Source organism: Anoplopoma fimbria, chromosome 4 (assembly GCF_027596085.1).
Source record: "Anoplopoma fimbria isolate UVic2021 breed Golden Eagle Sablefish chromosome 4, Afim_UVic_2022, whole genome shotgun sequence".
NCBI lineage: Eukaryota > Metazoa > Chordata > Actinopteri > Perciformes > Anoplopomatidae > Anoplopoma > Anoplopoma fimbria.
The window spans coordinates 13,071,603-13,086,439 of NC_072452.1; the positions used below are offsets into that span (position 1 = coordinate 13,071,603).

Sequence of the window (14,837 nt, forward strand, 5' to 3'; positions counted from 1 at the left end):
AAGATATTAACGACAACGCCCCACAGTTTAGTGAGGACTTGATTTCATTTGAAATAAGAGAATCAGCAGTCAAAGGAGCTAGATTCTTACTCACTGAAGCCCATGATGCAGATATTGGTACAAATACTGTACAGCGCTACGATTTACAAAATAATGAGCATTTTACGATTAATGTAGATACAGGGGGCAGTGGACGGAAACACCCCGAATTGGTTTTGGTAAAAGAATTAGACCGAGAGCAAGAGAAAGAGCTAAAATTAGTGCTGACGGCTCTAGATGGAGGCTCTCCTCAGAGATCAGGTACTGCAATTATTCACGTCACTGTACTGGATGCTAATGATAACGCCCCAGTGTTTAGCCAGGCCGTTTATGAAGCCAGTCTGCCTGAAAACGCACCTTCAGGTACAGTAGTTATTACAGTGAGCGCATCTGATGCAGACGCGGGACCCAATGGTGATATTACGTACAATTTTGATCATATTTCTGATGACCATGTCTCGTTGTTCTCACTTGACCATAAGACAGGAGACATACGAGTAGTCGGCTCTATTGATTATGAGACTGAGACTTCCATTGAATTGCGCATAAGAGCAAAAGATGGACCAGGTCTTACCTCTTATTGTACAGTGATTATGGATATAACAGATGTCAATGACAACCCCCCTGCTATCGCTTTGAAATCATTGACTAACCCCATACCTGAGAACGTGTCACCTGGTACAGAGGTGGGCATCATCAACGTGCAGGACAGAGACTCTGAGACTAACAGACAGGTCCGCTGCTCCATTCAGCAAAACGTCCCCTTTAAGTTGGTTCCTTCTATTAAAAACTATTATTCTCTGGTGACCACAGGACAACTGGACCGTGAACTAGTGTCTGATTACAACATTACAATCACTGCCACTGACGAGGGCTCTCCACCTCTGTCCTCCTCTAAAACTGTTCAGTTATCTGTAGCAGACATCAACGACAACCCACCTGTGTTTGAGGAACAGTCCTACAGCGCTTATGTGACTGAAAATAACAAACCTGGCTCCACTTTATGTTCCGTTACTGCTCGAGACCCCGACTGGAGACAAAACGGTACAGTGATTTATTCTCTGTTAGCTGGTGAGGTGAACGGTGCCCCGGTGTCCTCCTATCTATCTGTTAACGGAGACACGGGGGTGATCCACGCTGTGAGGTCGTTTGATTATGAACAGTTCAGGAGTTTTAAAGTCCATGTGATGGCCAGAGACAACGGTTCCCTCCGCTCAGCAGCAACGTGACCGTCAGTGTCTTCGTATCGGACGTGAATGACAACTTTCCTCAGATACTGTACCCCGCCCCGGAGGGCAACTCCTTCATGACCGAGCTGGTCCCCAAAGCTGCACACGGAGGCTCTCTGGTGTCCAAAGTGATAGCGGTGGACGCGGACTCCGGACAGAACGCCTGGCTGTCCTATCATATAGTCAAATCCACTGATCCGGGACTTTTCACTATTGGTCTCCACAGCGGAGAGATCAGGACACAGCGGGACATTTCTGAATCTGACAGCATGAAACAGAACCTCATTGTGTCAGTGAAAGATAACGGACAGCCCTCTCTCTCTGCCACCTGTTCCATGTATTTACTGATTTCGGATAACTTGGCTGAGGTGCCAGAACTGAAGGATATTTCTTACGACGAGAAGAACTCCAAACTGACCTCTTATCTGATCATCGCGCTGGTGTCTGTGTCCACCTTCTTCCTGACCTTCATCATCATCATCCTCGGTGTGAGGTTTTGTCACAGGAGAAAGCCCAGACTGTTGTTTGATGGAGCAGTTGCCATCCCCAGCGCTTACCTCCCTCCTAATTACGCAGATGTTGACGGCACAGGAACTTTACGCAGAACTTACAACTATGACGCCTACCTGACAACAGGTTCTAGAACCAGTGACTTTAAGTTCGTGTCCTCTTACAATGACAACACACTGCCTGCTGACCAGACTCTGAGGAAAAGTCCATCAGACTTTGCTGATGCGTTTGGCGATTGTGATGATTCCCCTGAGGTAGGAACACATTCGATATTTAAGTAATCGACCTGAAGAAACTTTAATTTTGTGTATCTATTTTTTCTTCCCTTTCATTGCTCCTTTGCTCTCTAGTTTTGCTAAAATGTCCTGATGTTGCCTTCAGTATTAAGCAACGTCTGTTTGCTGACTTTATTTATTTTCCAAGGAATTTTGTTTTACTTCCGTCCCCACTACTCTGTCCATGGTGCTGAACACTATTTGATCATAAGATGCATTTTCATGACTAATACAACTTTCGTTTATTCTGAAGTTACTTTCTTGTTCCTGAGTTTCATTCCAATGAATTTACTTTGCCATTGCATTTTCTAAATTATTTACGGATTCCACCTCGTACTGGTTTTATTGGAACATGCCGTTGCTTTCATGTGATATATTTGTTTGAAGTTCTTCACAATTCAAACTCAGATGGGTCTAATTACTGGTTAATGGTTTTTGAACACGATGTTAGTTCCATATACATATAAAAGGTGAGCTTTTCTGGCCTATCTGCTTGAGAAGTAGTTATTGTATATGCTGTGGTCTTGGGTAGTGTGGACATTGCCAAAAAAATGCATTCTCCATATTTATATTAAATGAATATTGTGCTCTATTTTTACATAATATGGTTTATTTTTTCCAAACCTTTGCATTATTGTTAATTTATGTGTTATTTATTTTTGGTATATACTAATATATTTTGTTGTCCAATTGCAAACTTATATACAACACAAATTTAATGAACTTGATTAGTTGTACTGACAATCAGAGATGGTGGTGTTTTAAAATCATAATTATACTGGAGGGATCAGTTTTAAAATCAAAGATCAGGTCTTACTTCTTTAGGGAATATTTTATGCCACCTTTTTATCTACAAATTTAACATTATTGTCTCTAAAAATAGAACAAACCAAAGTGCCAGCAAGAAAAGGGAATTCATAAAATTGCCTCTCCATGGAAATGTTTGGAAATCTGATTTATTTCTGACACAGAATCTCACATAACTCGTTATATATTTTACCGTCAAACTCCCATCATGTCTTTTTGATACATTTAACTCCTCCAACATAATCCTTTCAATGCCAGTATGTTATTTTGTGGACTGTGTAAGAGCTGTTTGTCACCCTCTCTGAAAACGTGCCAAAAATGAACAATAGCATCATGTTTAAAGTTCTACTCAAAAAAGATAAAAATATTTCCTCTGTTACTGATGTTTACTACAACAACAATACAAGTATTAAAATACAATCATGTTGCTCATCAGGGTGGAAACACATTCATACAAAACCTTATTTTGGAGATAAATACAGTGGGGCAAAAAAGTATTTAGTCAGCCACCAATTGTGCAAGTTCTCCCACTTAAAAAGATGAGAGAGGCCTGTAATTTTCATCATAGGTATACCTAAACTATGAGAGACAAAATGAGAAAAAAATTCCTGAAAATCACACTTTCAACTCCCTCCACAGATTTTCTATGGGGTTGAGATCTGGAGACTGGCTAGGCCACTCCAGGACCTTGAAATGCGTCTTACGAAGCCACTCCTTCGTTGCCCGGGCGGTGTGTTTGGGATCATTGTCATGCTGAAAGACCCAGCCACGTTTCATCTTCAATGCCCTTGCTGATGGAAGGAGGTTTTCACTCAAAATCTCACGATACATGGCCCCATTCATTCTTTCCTTTACACGGATCAGTCGTCCTGGTCCCCTTGCAGAAAAACAGCCCCAAAGCATGATGTTTCCACCCCCATGCTTCACAGTAGGTATGGTGTTCTTTGGATGCAACTCGGCATTCTTTCTCCTCCAAACACGACGAGTTGAGTTTTTACCAAAAAGTTCTATTTTGGTTTCATCTGACCATATGACATTCTCCCAATCCTCTTCTGGATCATCCAAATGCTCTCTAGCGTAGTGTGTTACTGATGGTAGCCTTTGTTACTTTGGTCCCAGCTCTCTGCAGGTCATTCACTAGGTCCCCCGTGTGGTTCTAGGATTTTTGTTCACCGTTCTTGTGATCATTTTGGCCCCACGGGGTGAGATCTTGCGTGGAGCCCCAGATCGAGGGAGATTATCAGTGGTCTTGTATGTCTTCCATTTTCTAATAATTGCTCCCACAGTTGATTTCTTCACACCAAGCTGCTTACCTATTGCAGATTCAGTCTTCCCAGCCTGGTGCAGGTCTACAATTTTGTTTCTGGTGTCCTTTGACAGCTCTTTGGTCTTGGCCATAGTGGAGTTTGGAGTGTGACTGTTTGAGGTTGTGGACAGGTGTCTTTTATACTGATAACAAGTTCAAACAGGTGCCATTAATACAGGTAACGAGTGGAGGACAGAGGAGCCTCTTAAAGAAGAAGTTACAGGTCTGTGAGAGCCAGAAATCTTGCTTGTTTGTAGGTGACCAAATACTTATTTTACCGAGGAATTTACCAATTAATTCATTAAAAATCCTACAATGTGATTTCCTGGATTCTTTCCCCCATTCTGTCTCTCATAGTTGAAGTGTACCTATGATGAAAATTACAGGCCTCTCTCATCTTTTTAAGTGGGAGAACTTGCACAATTGGTGGCTGACGAAATACTTTTTTGCCCCACTGTACATGACCATTGTCTTTTGTCATCCAAGTTTTCAGAAATATTTCAGGATACTAATGCAAGTAGAACTTTGTGTCATTATTAAGTTCAACTCTGTTGGTAACTTTTGAAGGCACACGAGACTTCAAATGTTTTTCCAGTAGGTTTAATCCCATTGGTTATCATGCATGAATTGTTTTTTCCAATTATGCTTTCAATCTGAACAATATAAAAAAAGAGTGTGTGAGCATATAATATCAGAAGATATTTAATAAAAATATATCAAAATTTGATCTAAAATGAACGTGTCCTCCGTCTGTGGGTATGTGTTCTGTAAATGTTTGACATGCCAAGGATTCTTTCAAAGCATTGGATTGTTTTGGCGACACAGTTTGAATAATTGTATGTTGATCCCAAAGTATTATTTGATTATTAATATTATTTACATCACAAGAGGGCAAAGCATTCCTGTATCAAGGCATGCCATTCCTAAAATGGCAACGCTGTTGTTGTTGTTGTTGTTGTTGTTGTTGTTTAGAATCACAACGTTATCTGAACAAAGCTCCATATTAATCGTGTAAAAAAAATCCTCCATCGTCTTGTCATACCCAGACAAATACTCATGGTGTCAGTGTGTACCAGTAAACGAGAGGACACGATCATTCTCCACCCTTCTGTGTCATCGAATATAAAGCCTGCTTCTACTATTGTACAGCAGTTGACGATAACGCTTCGTGATACTACCGCAGTGTGAAGATTGTTTCTATTGAAGTAAATCACAGCTCTATTTCTGAATATCTGGAACTACTTTGCGGCAGTATCGGTCTTTTTTGCAGTGGCAATGGGATACAGAACATTTGCGCTGCTTTCCGGCCTTGCTTTTATATTTCTTGTCCTCCACCCTGTCAATGGAGACGTGAGCTACTCTATGCCGGAGGAGATGAAACGTGGATCTGTTATTGGAAATATCGCTCAGGATCTGGGACTTGATTTGGGCAGACTGTCCGCTCGCAAGGCCCGTATCGATACTGAAGATAACAGTGTTAAGTACTGCGGTATAAATCTCAACACCGGAGACTTGATTGTACAAGAAAGGATTGACAGAGAGGGGCTTTGTGCGAAAAAGGCATCATGTGTTCTAAATCAGGAAATCGTTTTGGAAAACCCTTTAGAACTGCATCGTATTAGTATCCGTGTTCAAGATATTAACGACAATTCACCTCAATTTAAAGAGGAGTCACTTAAATTTGAGATTCACGAATCGGCGGACAAAGGTGCAGGCTTTCTCTTGGATGAAGCGCACGATGGAGACATCGGAGAAAATTCTGTGCAGAGCTACTCACTTCAGCAGAATGACCATTTTAAATTAAATGTGAAAACAAAGGGGGGTGGGCGTAAATATGGTGAATTGGTATTAGACAAAGAATTAGATAGAGAGGACCAAAAAGAGATTATGTTATTGCTTACCGCATTCGATGGAGGCTCTCCTCAGAGATCAGGTACTGTAGTCATACACGTCACTGTACTGGATGCTAATGATAACGCCCCAGTGTTTAGCCAGGCCGTTTATAAAGCCAGTCTGCCTGAAAACTCTCCTCTGGATACATTGGTGATCACAGTGAGTGCTACTGATGCAGACGAAGGGATGTATGGGGAAGTTACTTACGGATTTCATTACGTTTCAGATGATAACCAAGTCTTCTCTTTAAACACTAAAACTGGTGAAGTTAAAGTTGCTGGATCTATTGATTATGAAAAAGAATCGTCATATGAAATGCAGATTACCGCAAAAGATGGTCTGGGATTAGCGTCATATGCAACCGTGATTATTGATATCACTGATGTAAACGACAACGCCCCTTTGATATATCTGAAATCATTGACCAATCCCATACCTGAGAACGTGTCACCTGGTACAGAGGTGGGCATCATCAACGTGCAGGACAGAGACTCTGAGACTAACAGACAGGTCCGCTGCTCCATTCAGCAAAACGTCCCTTTTAAGTTGGTTCCTTCTATTAAAAACTATTATTCTCTGGTGACCACAGGACAACTGGACCGTGAACTAGTGTCTGATTACAACATTACAATCACTGCCACTGACGAGGGCTCTCCACCTCTGTCCTCCTCTAAAACTGTTCAGTTATCTGTAGCAGACATCAACGACAACCCACCTGTGTTTGAGGAACAGTCCTACAGCGCTTATGTGACTGAAAATAACAAACCTGGCTCCACTTTATGTTCCGTTACTGCTCGAGACCCCGACTGGAGACAAAACGGTACAGTGATTTATTCTCTGTTAGCTGGTGAGGTGAACGGTGCCCCGGTGTCCTCCTACCTGTCTGTTAACGGAGACACGGGGGTGATCCACGCTGTGAGGTCGTTTGATTATGAACAGTTCAGGAGTTTTAAAGTCCACGTGATGGCCAGAGACAACGGTTCCCCTCCGCTCAGCAGCAACGTGACCGTCAGTGTCTTCGTATCGGACGTGAATGACAACTCTCCTCAGATACTGTACCCCGCCCCGGAGGGCAACTCCTTCATGACCGAGCTGGTCCCCAAAGCTGCACACGGAGGCTCTCTGGTGTCCAAAGTGATAGCGGTGGACGCGGACTCCGGACAGAACGCCTGGCTGTCCTATCATATAGTCAAATCCACTGATCCGGGACTTTTCACTATTGGTCTCCACAGCGGAGAGATCAGGACACAGCGGGACATTTCTGAATCTGACAGCATGAAACAGAACCTCATTGTGTCAGTGAAAGATAACGGACAGCCCTCTCTCTCTGCCACCTGTTCCATGTATTTACTTATTTCTGATAACTTGGCTGAGGTGCCAGAACTGAAGGATATTTCTTACGACGAGAAGAACTCCAAACTGACCTCTTATCTGATCATCGCGCTGGTGTCTGTGTCCACCTTCTTCCTGACCTTCATCATCATCATACTCGGTGTGAGGTTTTGTCACAGGAGAAAGCCCAGACTGTTGTTTGATGGAGCAGTTGCCATCCCCAGCGCTTACCTCCCTCCTAATTACGCAGATGTTGACGGCACAGGAACTTTACGCAGCACTTACAACTATGACGCCTACCTGACAACAGGTTCTAGAACCAGTGACTTTAAGTTCGTGTCCTCTTACAATGACAACACACTGCCGGCTGACCAGACTCTGAGGAAAAGTCCATCAGACTTTGCTGATGCGTTTGGGGATTGTGATGATTCCCCTGAGGTATGCACATGCTTCCTATTATAGATTTACACACACACACACACACACACACACACACACACACACACACACACACACACACACACACACACACACACACACACACACACACACACACACACACACACACACACATCCAAGCTCTCAGTTGTCCACTATTTTCAACCGTGGGGGAAATTTGACTCTCGTCGCTTGTGTCTCTGTCCATGGTGCTGAAATGTAATTTACTGATTCCTGTTTGGGATCTTGGCTTCCATTCGGTATTCTGTTGTCATTTATAGGTCTTGCGTAGTTATTTTCTTGAGATTTCTCACAAACTATTGATTGAGGGGATTTCTTTAATGTTTTCTTTCTTTTTAATTAGTAGCTACTCCGAGCTTGTTTCATAGTAAGTCTTTGTTTCAGTCCCTTGAAATGAGACTTTAGTTGACCTAGTTTAATAAAACATTTTCTTGAGATTATTTTTTATTTATTTTTAACTGCAAGTCACAAGAACAATTACAAAGATTGTTTTGTGGCAGTTGAAGATAACCGACAACACTCTCTCTCTGCCACCTGTTGAATTCATTCAGGCAACTTGGCCCATGTTGCCAGAACTGAAGGCTATTTCTTGTGATGACAGAGCAGTTCTAGCTTCTTCTATCTGTCGGCACTCTTAATGCCTCTAAAACATTTCAGTTATAGTTTCATACAAATAATATCCATCAACTTCAGTTATGTTCTTTGTCCATAATTCAGTGTTTGTCCTTCTGTTTGAATGGATTGTCTGCGAATTCAACTTTGATTTTCTTTTCTTTTTTAAGTAACTCTTCCGGAAGAGCTAATTAATTGATTTCAAAAAAGGCTTTAATTAAAAATTGCTTTCTACCACTTCCCGTGTCTGTATATGGTTTGAAAATAATTCATAGTTAGAGCAATGTTTTAGAACACATGATTTTATGATTTCAATCTATTGATACAGTTGCATTTATCTACTGTGAATATCTCCAAACTGCACTTTCTTATCATCCAATCACCTTTTTATGACACATTTACTTTCACAGCCACTAACATGCTCTTTGCATATGTATGTCATCAAGCCCATGAACACACTCTCAATAAGTTACATGAGGGTCTTCAAATTCATTATGTACTCAAATATGATAGAATGATAGATTACATTCATGCCATTTACAGGATATTTAAGGATACCACGATTCCCTAGACATGGCATTCATTTCCCTCGCAGTGTGGTGATGTTTCTTTGATTGAATGAATTGTGATTATCTAAAAGGGATAGTATCCATTGTTTTCTGAGCCATTTTCTCAAGCTTCTGTACGAGCCAAAGACTTAGTTGAGGCTGATCATCATTCATCTGTTGATGTTATTTGGCTTGCATAAACGATAACACAGTGACATTCTTTTTTGAAGTCCTTGTTTCATGTATTGTTCTCATTGACTAGACTTTATATCTTATCACATAAACATTATCAATTTAATTCAGTATACTTCAATGAAGTATTTGGGGAATCACTGGACTCACCGGAGGTAGGCTTCACCTAAAAAGTGTTTTAACATTTCAAAGAATACCGTTGAGATAAATCACTCTAAATGTATCTATGACAACAATCTTAAAGATATCAATGGGTCTGCTGAAATAAATTAAATTCAAACCACTAGTATTCCTCAATACGGTTTTATGATCTGTCGCTCTACATGGCCCTTAACAGAACATCTGACCCAGAAACTCAGCTCCTTTGACATAACACTGTAAGAATCTGAACTTGGTAGTATAAGATAAAAGTTAAGACTTGATGAAGTCTGAAGTCTCCTTAGAGGCATGGAGAACATTAAATCCATGAAGTTGTGTTTAATTCTAAAGGCCAAACGTGCATTTTGTAAGCAAGTCTTCTACTAATAAGGTTACATTTGGATCTGACAGTTTGTATGCTCATACGTGATTCAAACTGAGGCTATATTAGAAAGGATGTTAGAACTTACAGCAGAGTTGCATATTGTTGTAGATTGAAAAACAAATGAAAAAACAGCAACAACATTATATGGCTAAATCTGGTATGGGGTCAGAGGTTTATCTTCTAACAAAGTATTTGGCAGGATATTTGACATACAATTTTCACGGTGCAATCTGTATTTTTATGGTGTAAGCTTCATACTTAAATTTCCATCATCACTCAAATCATATTTTTTGAATGTGGAATTCAGTCGTATTCAAATATACACGTCAAATACATGGTGATCACAAGCCCTTTAGGTGACAGTCAAGAGTTTTTAGAATTAGTTTTGTCTAGCTGCTCATTGTTTTTGTTACATTTGATAGGTTTGAGAAAGGGGAGAGGGAGGGAGGGAGAGGGGTAGAGAGGGAGATATAGAGAGACAGAGACAGACAGAGATGTGTGCCCATTCAAACATAAATGCATTACATATTTCTTCTCACCTGTGCAGGTATGTCTATCTCTTGCTCTCGCTATCTCAGCAGAGTAATATTTTATGCTCTGATTTGATGGAGTTTTCCTTTGCATTTTGTCCCCTTTGTTAGGGCTAGATAAGGTCTTCATTTTTTTCAACTGATTTGATTTGTTTGGATTTATCATTCTCGTTTTGTGTGTCTTGATAAACTATATGATCATATCGTATTCATGAGGTTACTCAGTACCTAAGTCTACTAGACTGGCCAGATACATACTTTACTATGGCTGCAAGATTAGGAGATTTTGTGTTTTGTTTTCAATCCAAAATATTTCCATATTGCTTTCTACTGGAGACAAGCTTTGAGGTTTCACATTGAGTGTGACTCATCTATAACTAAAAAATAGCCATGTCCCTACACCCATAGCATGTATTGTGTTTTGACTGTTCATTTAGTGTCTAAGCAATTATTATTGTTCCTTTAAGATTCCACTTGTACTATAACAAATATACTACTACCAAAACCATTACTACTATTACTTCTTCTACTACTTATAATACTGATTGTATATGTTCAAGCTTGCTATTTCTTCATTCCACTCATGGTGTCGCTATTGGCCAGTCTACGTGAAAAAAATGTCCACTCCACCCTCTGGTGTATACACCAATGAAAGAAGGATTTTGCAGTTCTTGTTTCTAGGATGCAGTCAGAGTAACTGTGGAGATCTCTCGATTTTCCTTTGACCGAACTGTATGGTCCGTGTTGGATTTGTAATCTAAACGACGACAGCGTTTCTGGTCCAAACGCATTGCCATGATGGGGTTCAAACTGAGGTGCTTTGTTTTTGTTCTAATCTGGCAAGCCGTGAATGGAGACGCCAGCTATTCCCTCCAAGAGGAAATGAAGCGTGGATCTGTTATTGGGAATATAGCCAAGGATCTTAACCTGGACTCGCGCAAACTGTCTGCTAGGAATGCCCGTGTTGATGCCGCAGGGAATCGCAAACGTTATTTTGACATCAATCTCAGCACTGGCGACGTAATTGTTGCCGACAGGATTGACCGAGAGGAGCTTTGTGGAGAAAAGCTGTCGTGTGTAATAAGACGCGATCTTGTACTGGAGAATCCTCTGGAACTGCATCCTTTCAGTCTACACATTCAAGATATAAATGATAATTCCCCACAATTTAATGAGGAATCGATCAATATAGAAATTCATGAGTCGGCAGACAGGGGAGCTCGTTATGTGATTGAAGAGGCGCACGATGCGGATGTAGGACAGAATTCAGTTCAGCAGTACAGCCTTAAGAAGAATGATAATTTCATTCTGGCTGCTGATGGAAACACAATAGAGCTTGTTCTTGAAAAAGAGCTTGATCGCGAAAAACAACAAGAGATCAATTTGCTCCTAACAGCTTTAGACGGAGGCTCTCCTCAGAAATCAGGTACTGTAGTCATTCACGTCACTGTACTGGATGCTAATGATAACGCCCCAGTGTTTAGCCAGGCCGTTTATAAAGCCAGTCTGCCTGAAAACTCCCCTGTAGATACTGTAGTGGTCACAGTGAGCGCTACTGATGCAGACGAGGGAGTCAATGGTGACGTCACATATGAATTCGGACATGTCACTGATGATGTGAAGAGAGTGTTTAGTATTGACCGTAAAAATGGCAAGATCAAAGTTACTCGTGCTATTGACTTTGAAACTGTATCAACATACGATTTGCGCATTAAAGCAAAGGATGGATTAGGATTACCGTCATTTTCAAAGGTAATTGTTGAAATCACTGATGTAAATGACAACATACCGGTAATCTATGTTAAATCTCTCGTAAATCCCGTACCTGAGAACGTGTCACCTGGTACAGAGGTGGGCATCATTAACGTGCAGGATGCAGATTCTAACAATAACCAACAGGTCCGCTGCTCCATTCAGCAAAACGTCCCCTTTAAATTGGTTCCTTCTATTAAAAACTATTATTCTCTGGTGACCACAGGACAACTGGACCGTGAACTAGTGTCTGATTACAACATTACAATCACTGCCACTGACGAGGGCTCTCCACCTCTGTCCTCCTCTAAAACTGTTCAGTTATCTGTAGCAGACATCAACGACAACCCACCTGTGTTTGAGGAACAGTCCTACAGCGCTTATGTGACTGAAAATAACAAACCTGGCTCCACTTTATGTTCCGTTACTGCTCGAGACCCCGACTGGAGACAAAACGGTACAGTGATTTATTCTCTGTTAGCTGGTGAGGTGAACGGTGCCCCGGTGTCCTCCTACCTATCTGTTAACGGAGACACGGGGGTGATCCACGCTGTGAGGTCGTTTGATTATGAACAGTTCAGGAGTTTTAAAGTCCACATGATGGCCAGAGACAACGGTTCTCCTCCGCTCAGCAGCAACGTGACCGTCAGTGTCTTCGTATCGGACGTGAATGACAACTCTCCTCAGATACTGTACCCCGCCCCGGAGGGCAACTCCTTCATGACCGAGCTGGTCCCCAAAGCTGCACACGGAGGCTCTCTGGTGTCCAAAGTGATAGCGGTGGACGCGGACTCCGGACAGAACGCCTGGCTGTCCTATCATATAGTCAAATCCACTGATCCGGGACTTTTCACTATTGGTCTCCACAGCGGAGAGATCAGGACACAGCGGGACATTTCTGAATCTGACAGCATGAAACAGAACCTCATTGTGTCAGTGAAAGATAACGGACAGCCCTCTCTCTCTGCCACCTGTTCCATGTATTTACTTATTTCTGATAACTTGGCTGAGGTGCCAGAACTGAAGGATATTTCTTACGACGAGAAGAACTCCAAACTGACCTCTTATCTGATCATCGCGCTGGTGTCTGTGTCCACCTTTTTCCTGACCTTCATCATCATCATCCTCGGTGTGAGGTTTTGTCACAGGAGAAAGCCCAGACTGTTGTTTGATGGAGCAGTTGCCATCCCCAGCGCGTATCTCCCTCCTAATTACGCAGATGTTGACGGCACAGGAACTTTACGCAGCACTTACAACTATGACGCCTACCTGACAACAGGTTCTAGAACCAGTGACTTTAAGTTCGTGTCCTCTTACAATGACAACACACTGCCTGCTGACCAGACTCTGAGGAAAAGTCCATCAGACTTTGCTGATGCGTTTGGGGATTGTGATGATTCTCCTGAGGTATGCACATGCTTCCTATTATAGATTTACACACACACACACACACACACACACACACACACACACACACACACACACACACACACACACACACACACACACACACACACACACACACACACACACACATCCAAGCTCTCAGTTGTCCACTGTTTACAACCGTGGGGGAAATTTGACTCTCGTCGCTTGTGTCTCTGTCCATGGTGCTGAAATGTAATTTACTGATTCCTGTTTGGGATCTTGGCTTCCATTCAGTGTTCTGTTGTCATGTCTTGCGTAGTTATTTTCTTGAGATTGTTCAGAAACTATTGATTGAGGGTATTTCTTTAATGTTTTCTTTCTTTTTAATTTGTAGCTGCTCTGAGCTTGTTTCATAGTAAGGCTTTCTTTCAGTCCCTTGAAATGAGACTTTAGTTGACCTAGTTTAATAAAACATTTGCTAAAGATTATTTTTTATTCATTTTTAACAGCAAGGCACAAGAACAATTACAAAGACTTTTGTGTGGCAGTGGAAGATAACCGACAACACTCTCTCTCTGCCTCCTGTTTAATTCATTCAGGCAACTTGGCCCATGTTGCCAGAACTGAAGGGTATTTCTTATGATGACAGAGCAGTTCTAGCTTTTCTATCTGTCGGCACTCTTAATGCGTCTAAAACATTTCAGTTATAGTTTCCTACAAATAATATCCATCAACTTCCTGTATGTTCTTTGTCCTTAATTCAGTGTTTGTCCTTCTGTTTGAATGAATTGTTTGCGAATCCAACTTAAACATATATATATTTTTGTAAGTAACTCTCTCTTCAAGCCCATGAACACACACTCAATAAGTTACATGAGGGTCTTCAAATTCATTATGTACTTAAATATGATAGAGTACATTTATGCCATTTACAGGATATTTAAGGATACCACGATTCCCTAGACATGGCATTCATTTCCCTCGCAGTGTGGTGATTTTTCTTTGATTGAATGAATTGTGATTATCTAAAAGGGATAGTATCCATTGTTTTCTGAGCCATTTTCTCAAGCTTCTGGATGAGCCAAAGACTTAGTTGAGGCTGATCATCATTCATCTGTTGATGTTATTTGGCTTGCATAAACAATAACACAGTGACATTCTTTTTTGAAGTCCTTATTTCATGTATTGTTCTCATTGACTAGACTTTATATCTTATCACATAAACATTATCAATTTAATTCAGTTTTTGCAGCAGCTTAAATCTAAACAAATCAAATACAACCGACTGTTGTGCCCTGACATCTTGAATGAAACAAATGTTTAAATAGCAGTACAAAAATAATAGATATATTAATCATCTTGATAGCAGCATACAGTGTGCAGTGTAACTCAGTCTACGAAAGCAGCTTCATTGTATTTAATATCAATATGTCCCTTACTTAATCACATGGTGTTTGTGGAC

The 14,837-nt window shown here is 41.2% G+C and overlaps 2 protein-coding genes and 1 pseudogene across 2 annotated transcripts in view; all 3 read left to right on the forward strand.

Moving 5' to 3' along the window:
* LOC129090570 (protocadherin beta-15-like) overlaps positions 1 to 2,059 on the forward strand; it is a 2,843-nt pseudogene extending 784 nt beyond the window's left edge.
* A 3,382-nt stretch (positions 2,060 to 5,441) lies between these two features.
* The window catches only part of LOC129089894 (protocadherin gamma-C5-like), a 211,440-nt gene continuing 202,044 nt past the window's right edge, over positions 5,442 to 14,837 (forward strand). Inside the window, exon 1 of the mRNA XM_054597309.1 lies at positions 5,442 to 7,829. Within this exon, the coding sequence (XP_054453284.1) occupies positions 5,442 to 7,829 (2,388 nt within the window). The remainder of the gene's footprint in view (positions 7,830 to 14,837) is intronic.
* Positions 11,054 to 14,837, forward strand: part of LOC129090480 (protocadherin Fat 4-like) — a 29,384-nt gene continuing 25,600 nt past the window's right edge. The window contains 1 exon segment of the mRNA XM_054598133.1: positions 11,054 to 13,414. Within this exon segment, the coding sequence (XP_054454108.1) occupies positions 11,054 to 13,414 (2,361 nt within the window).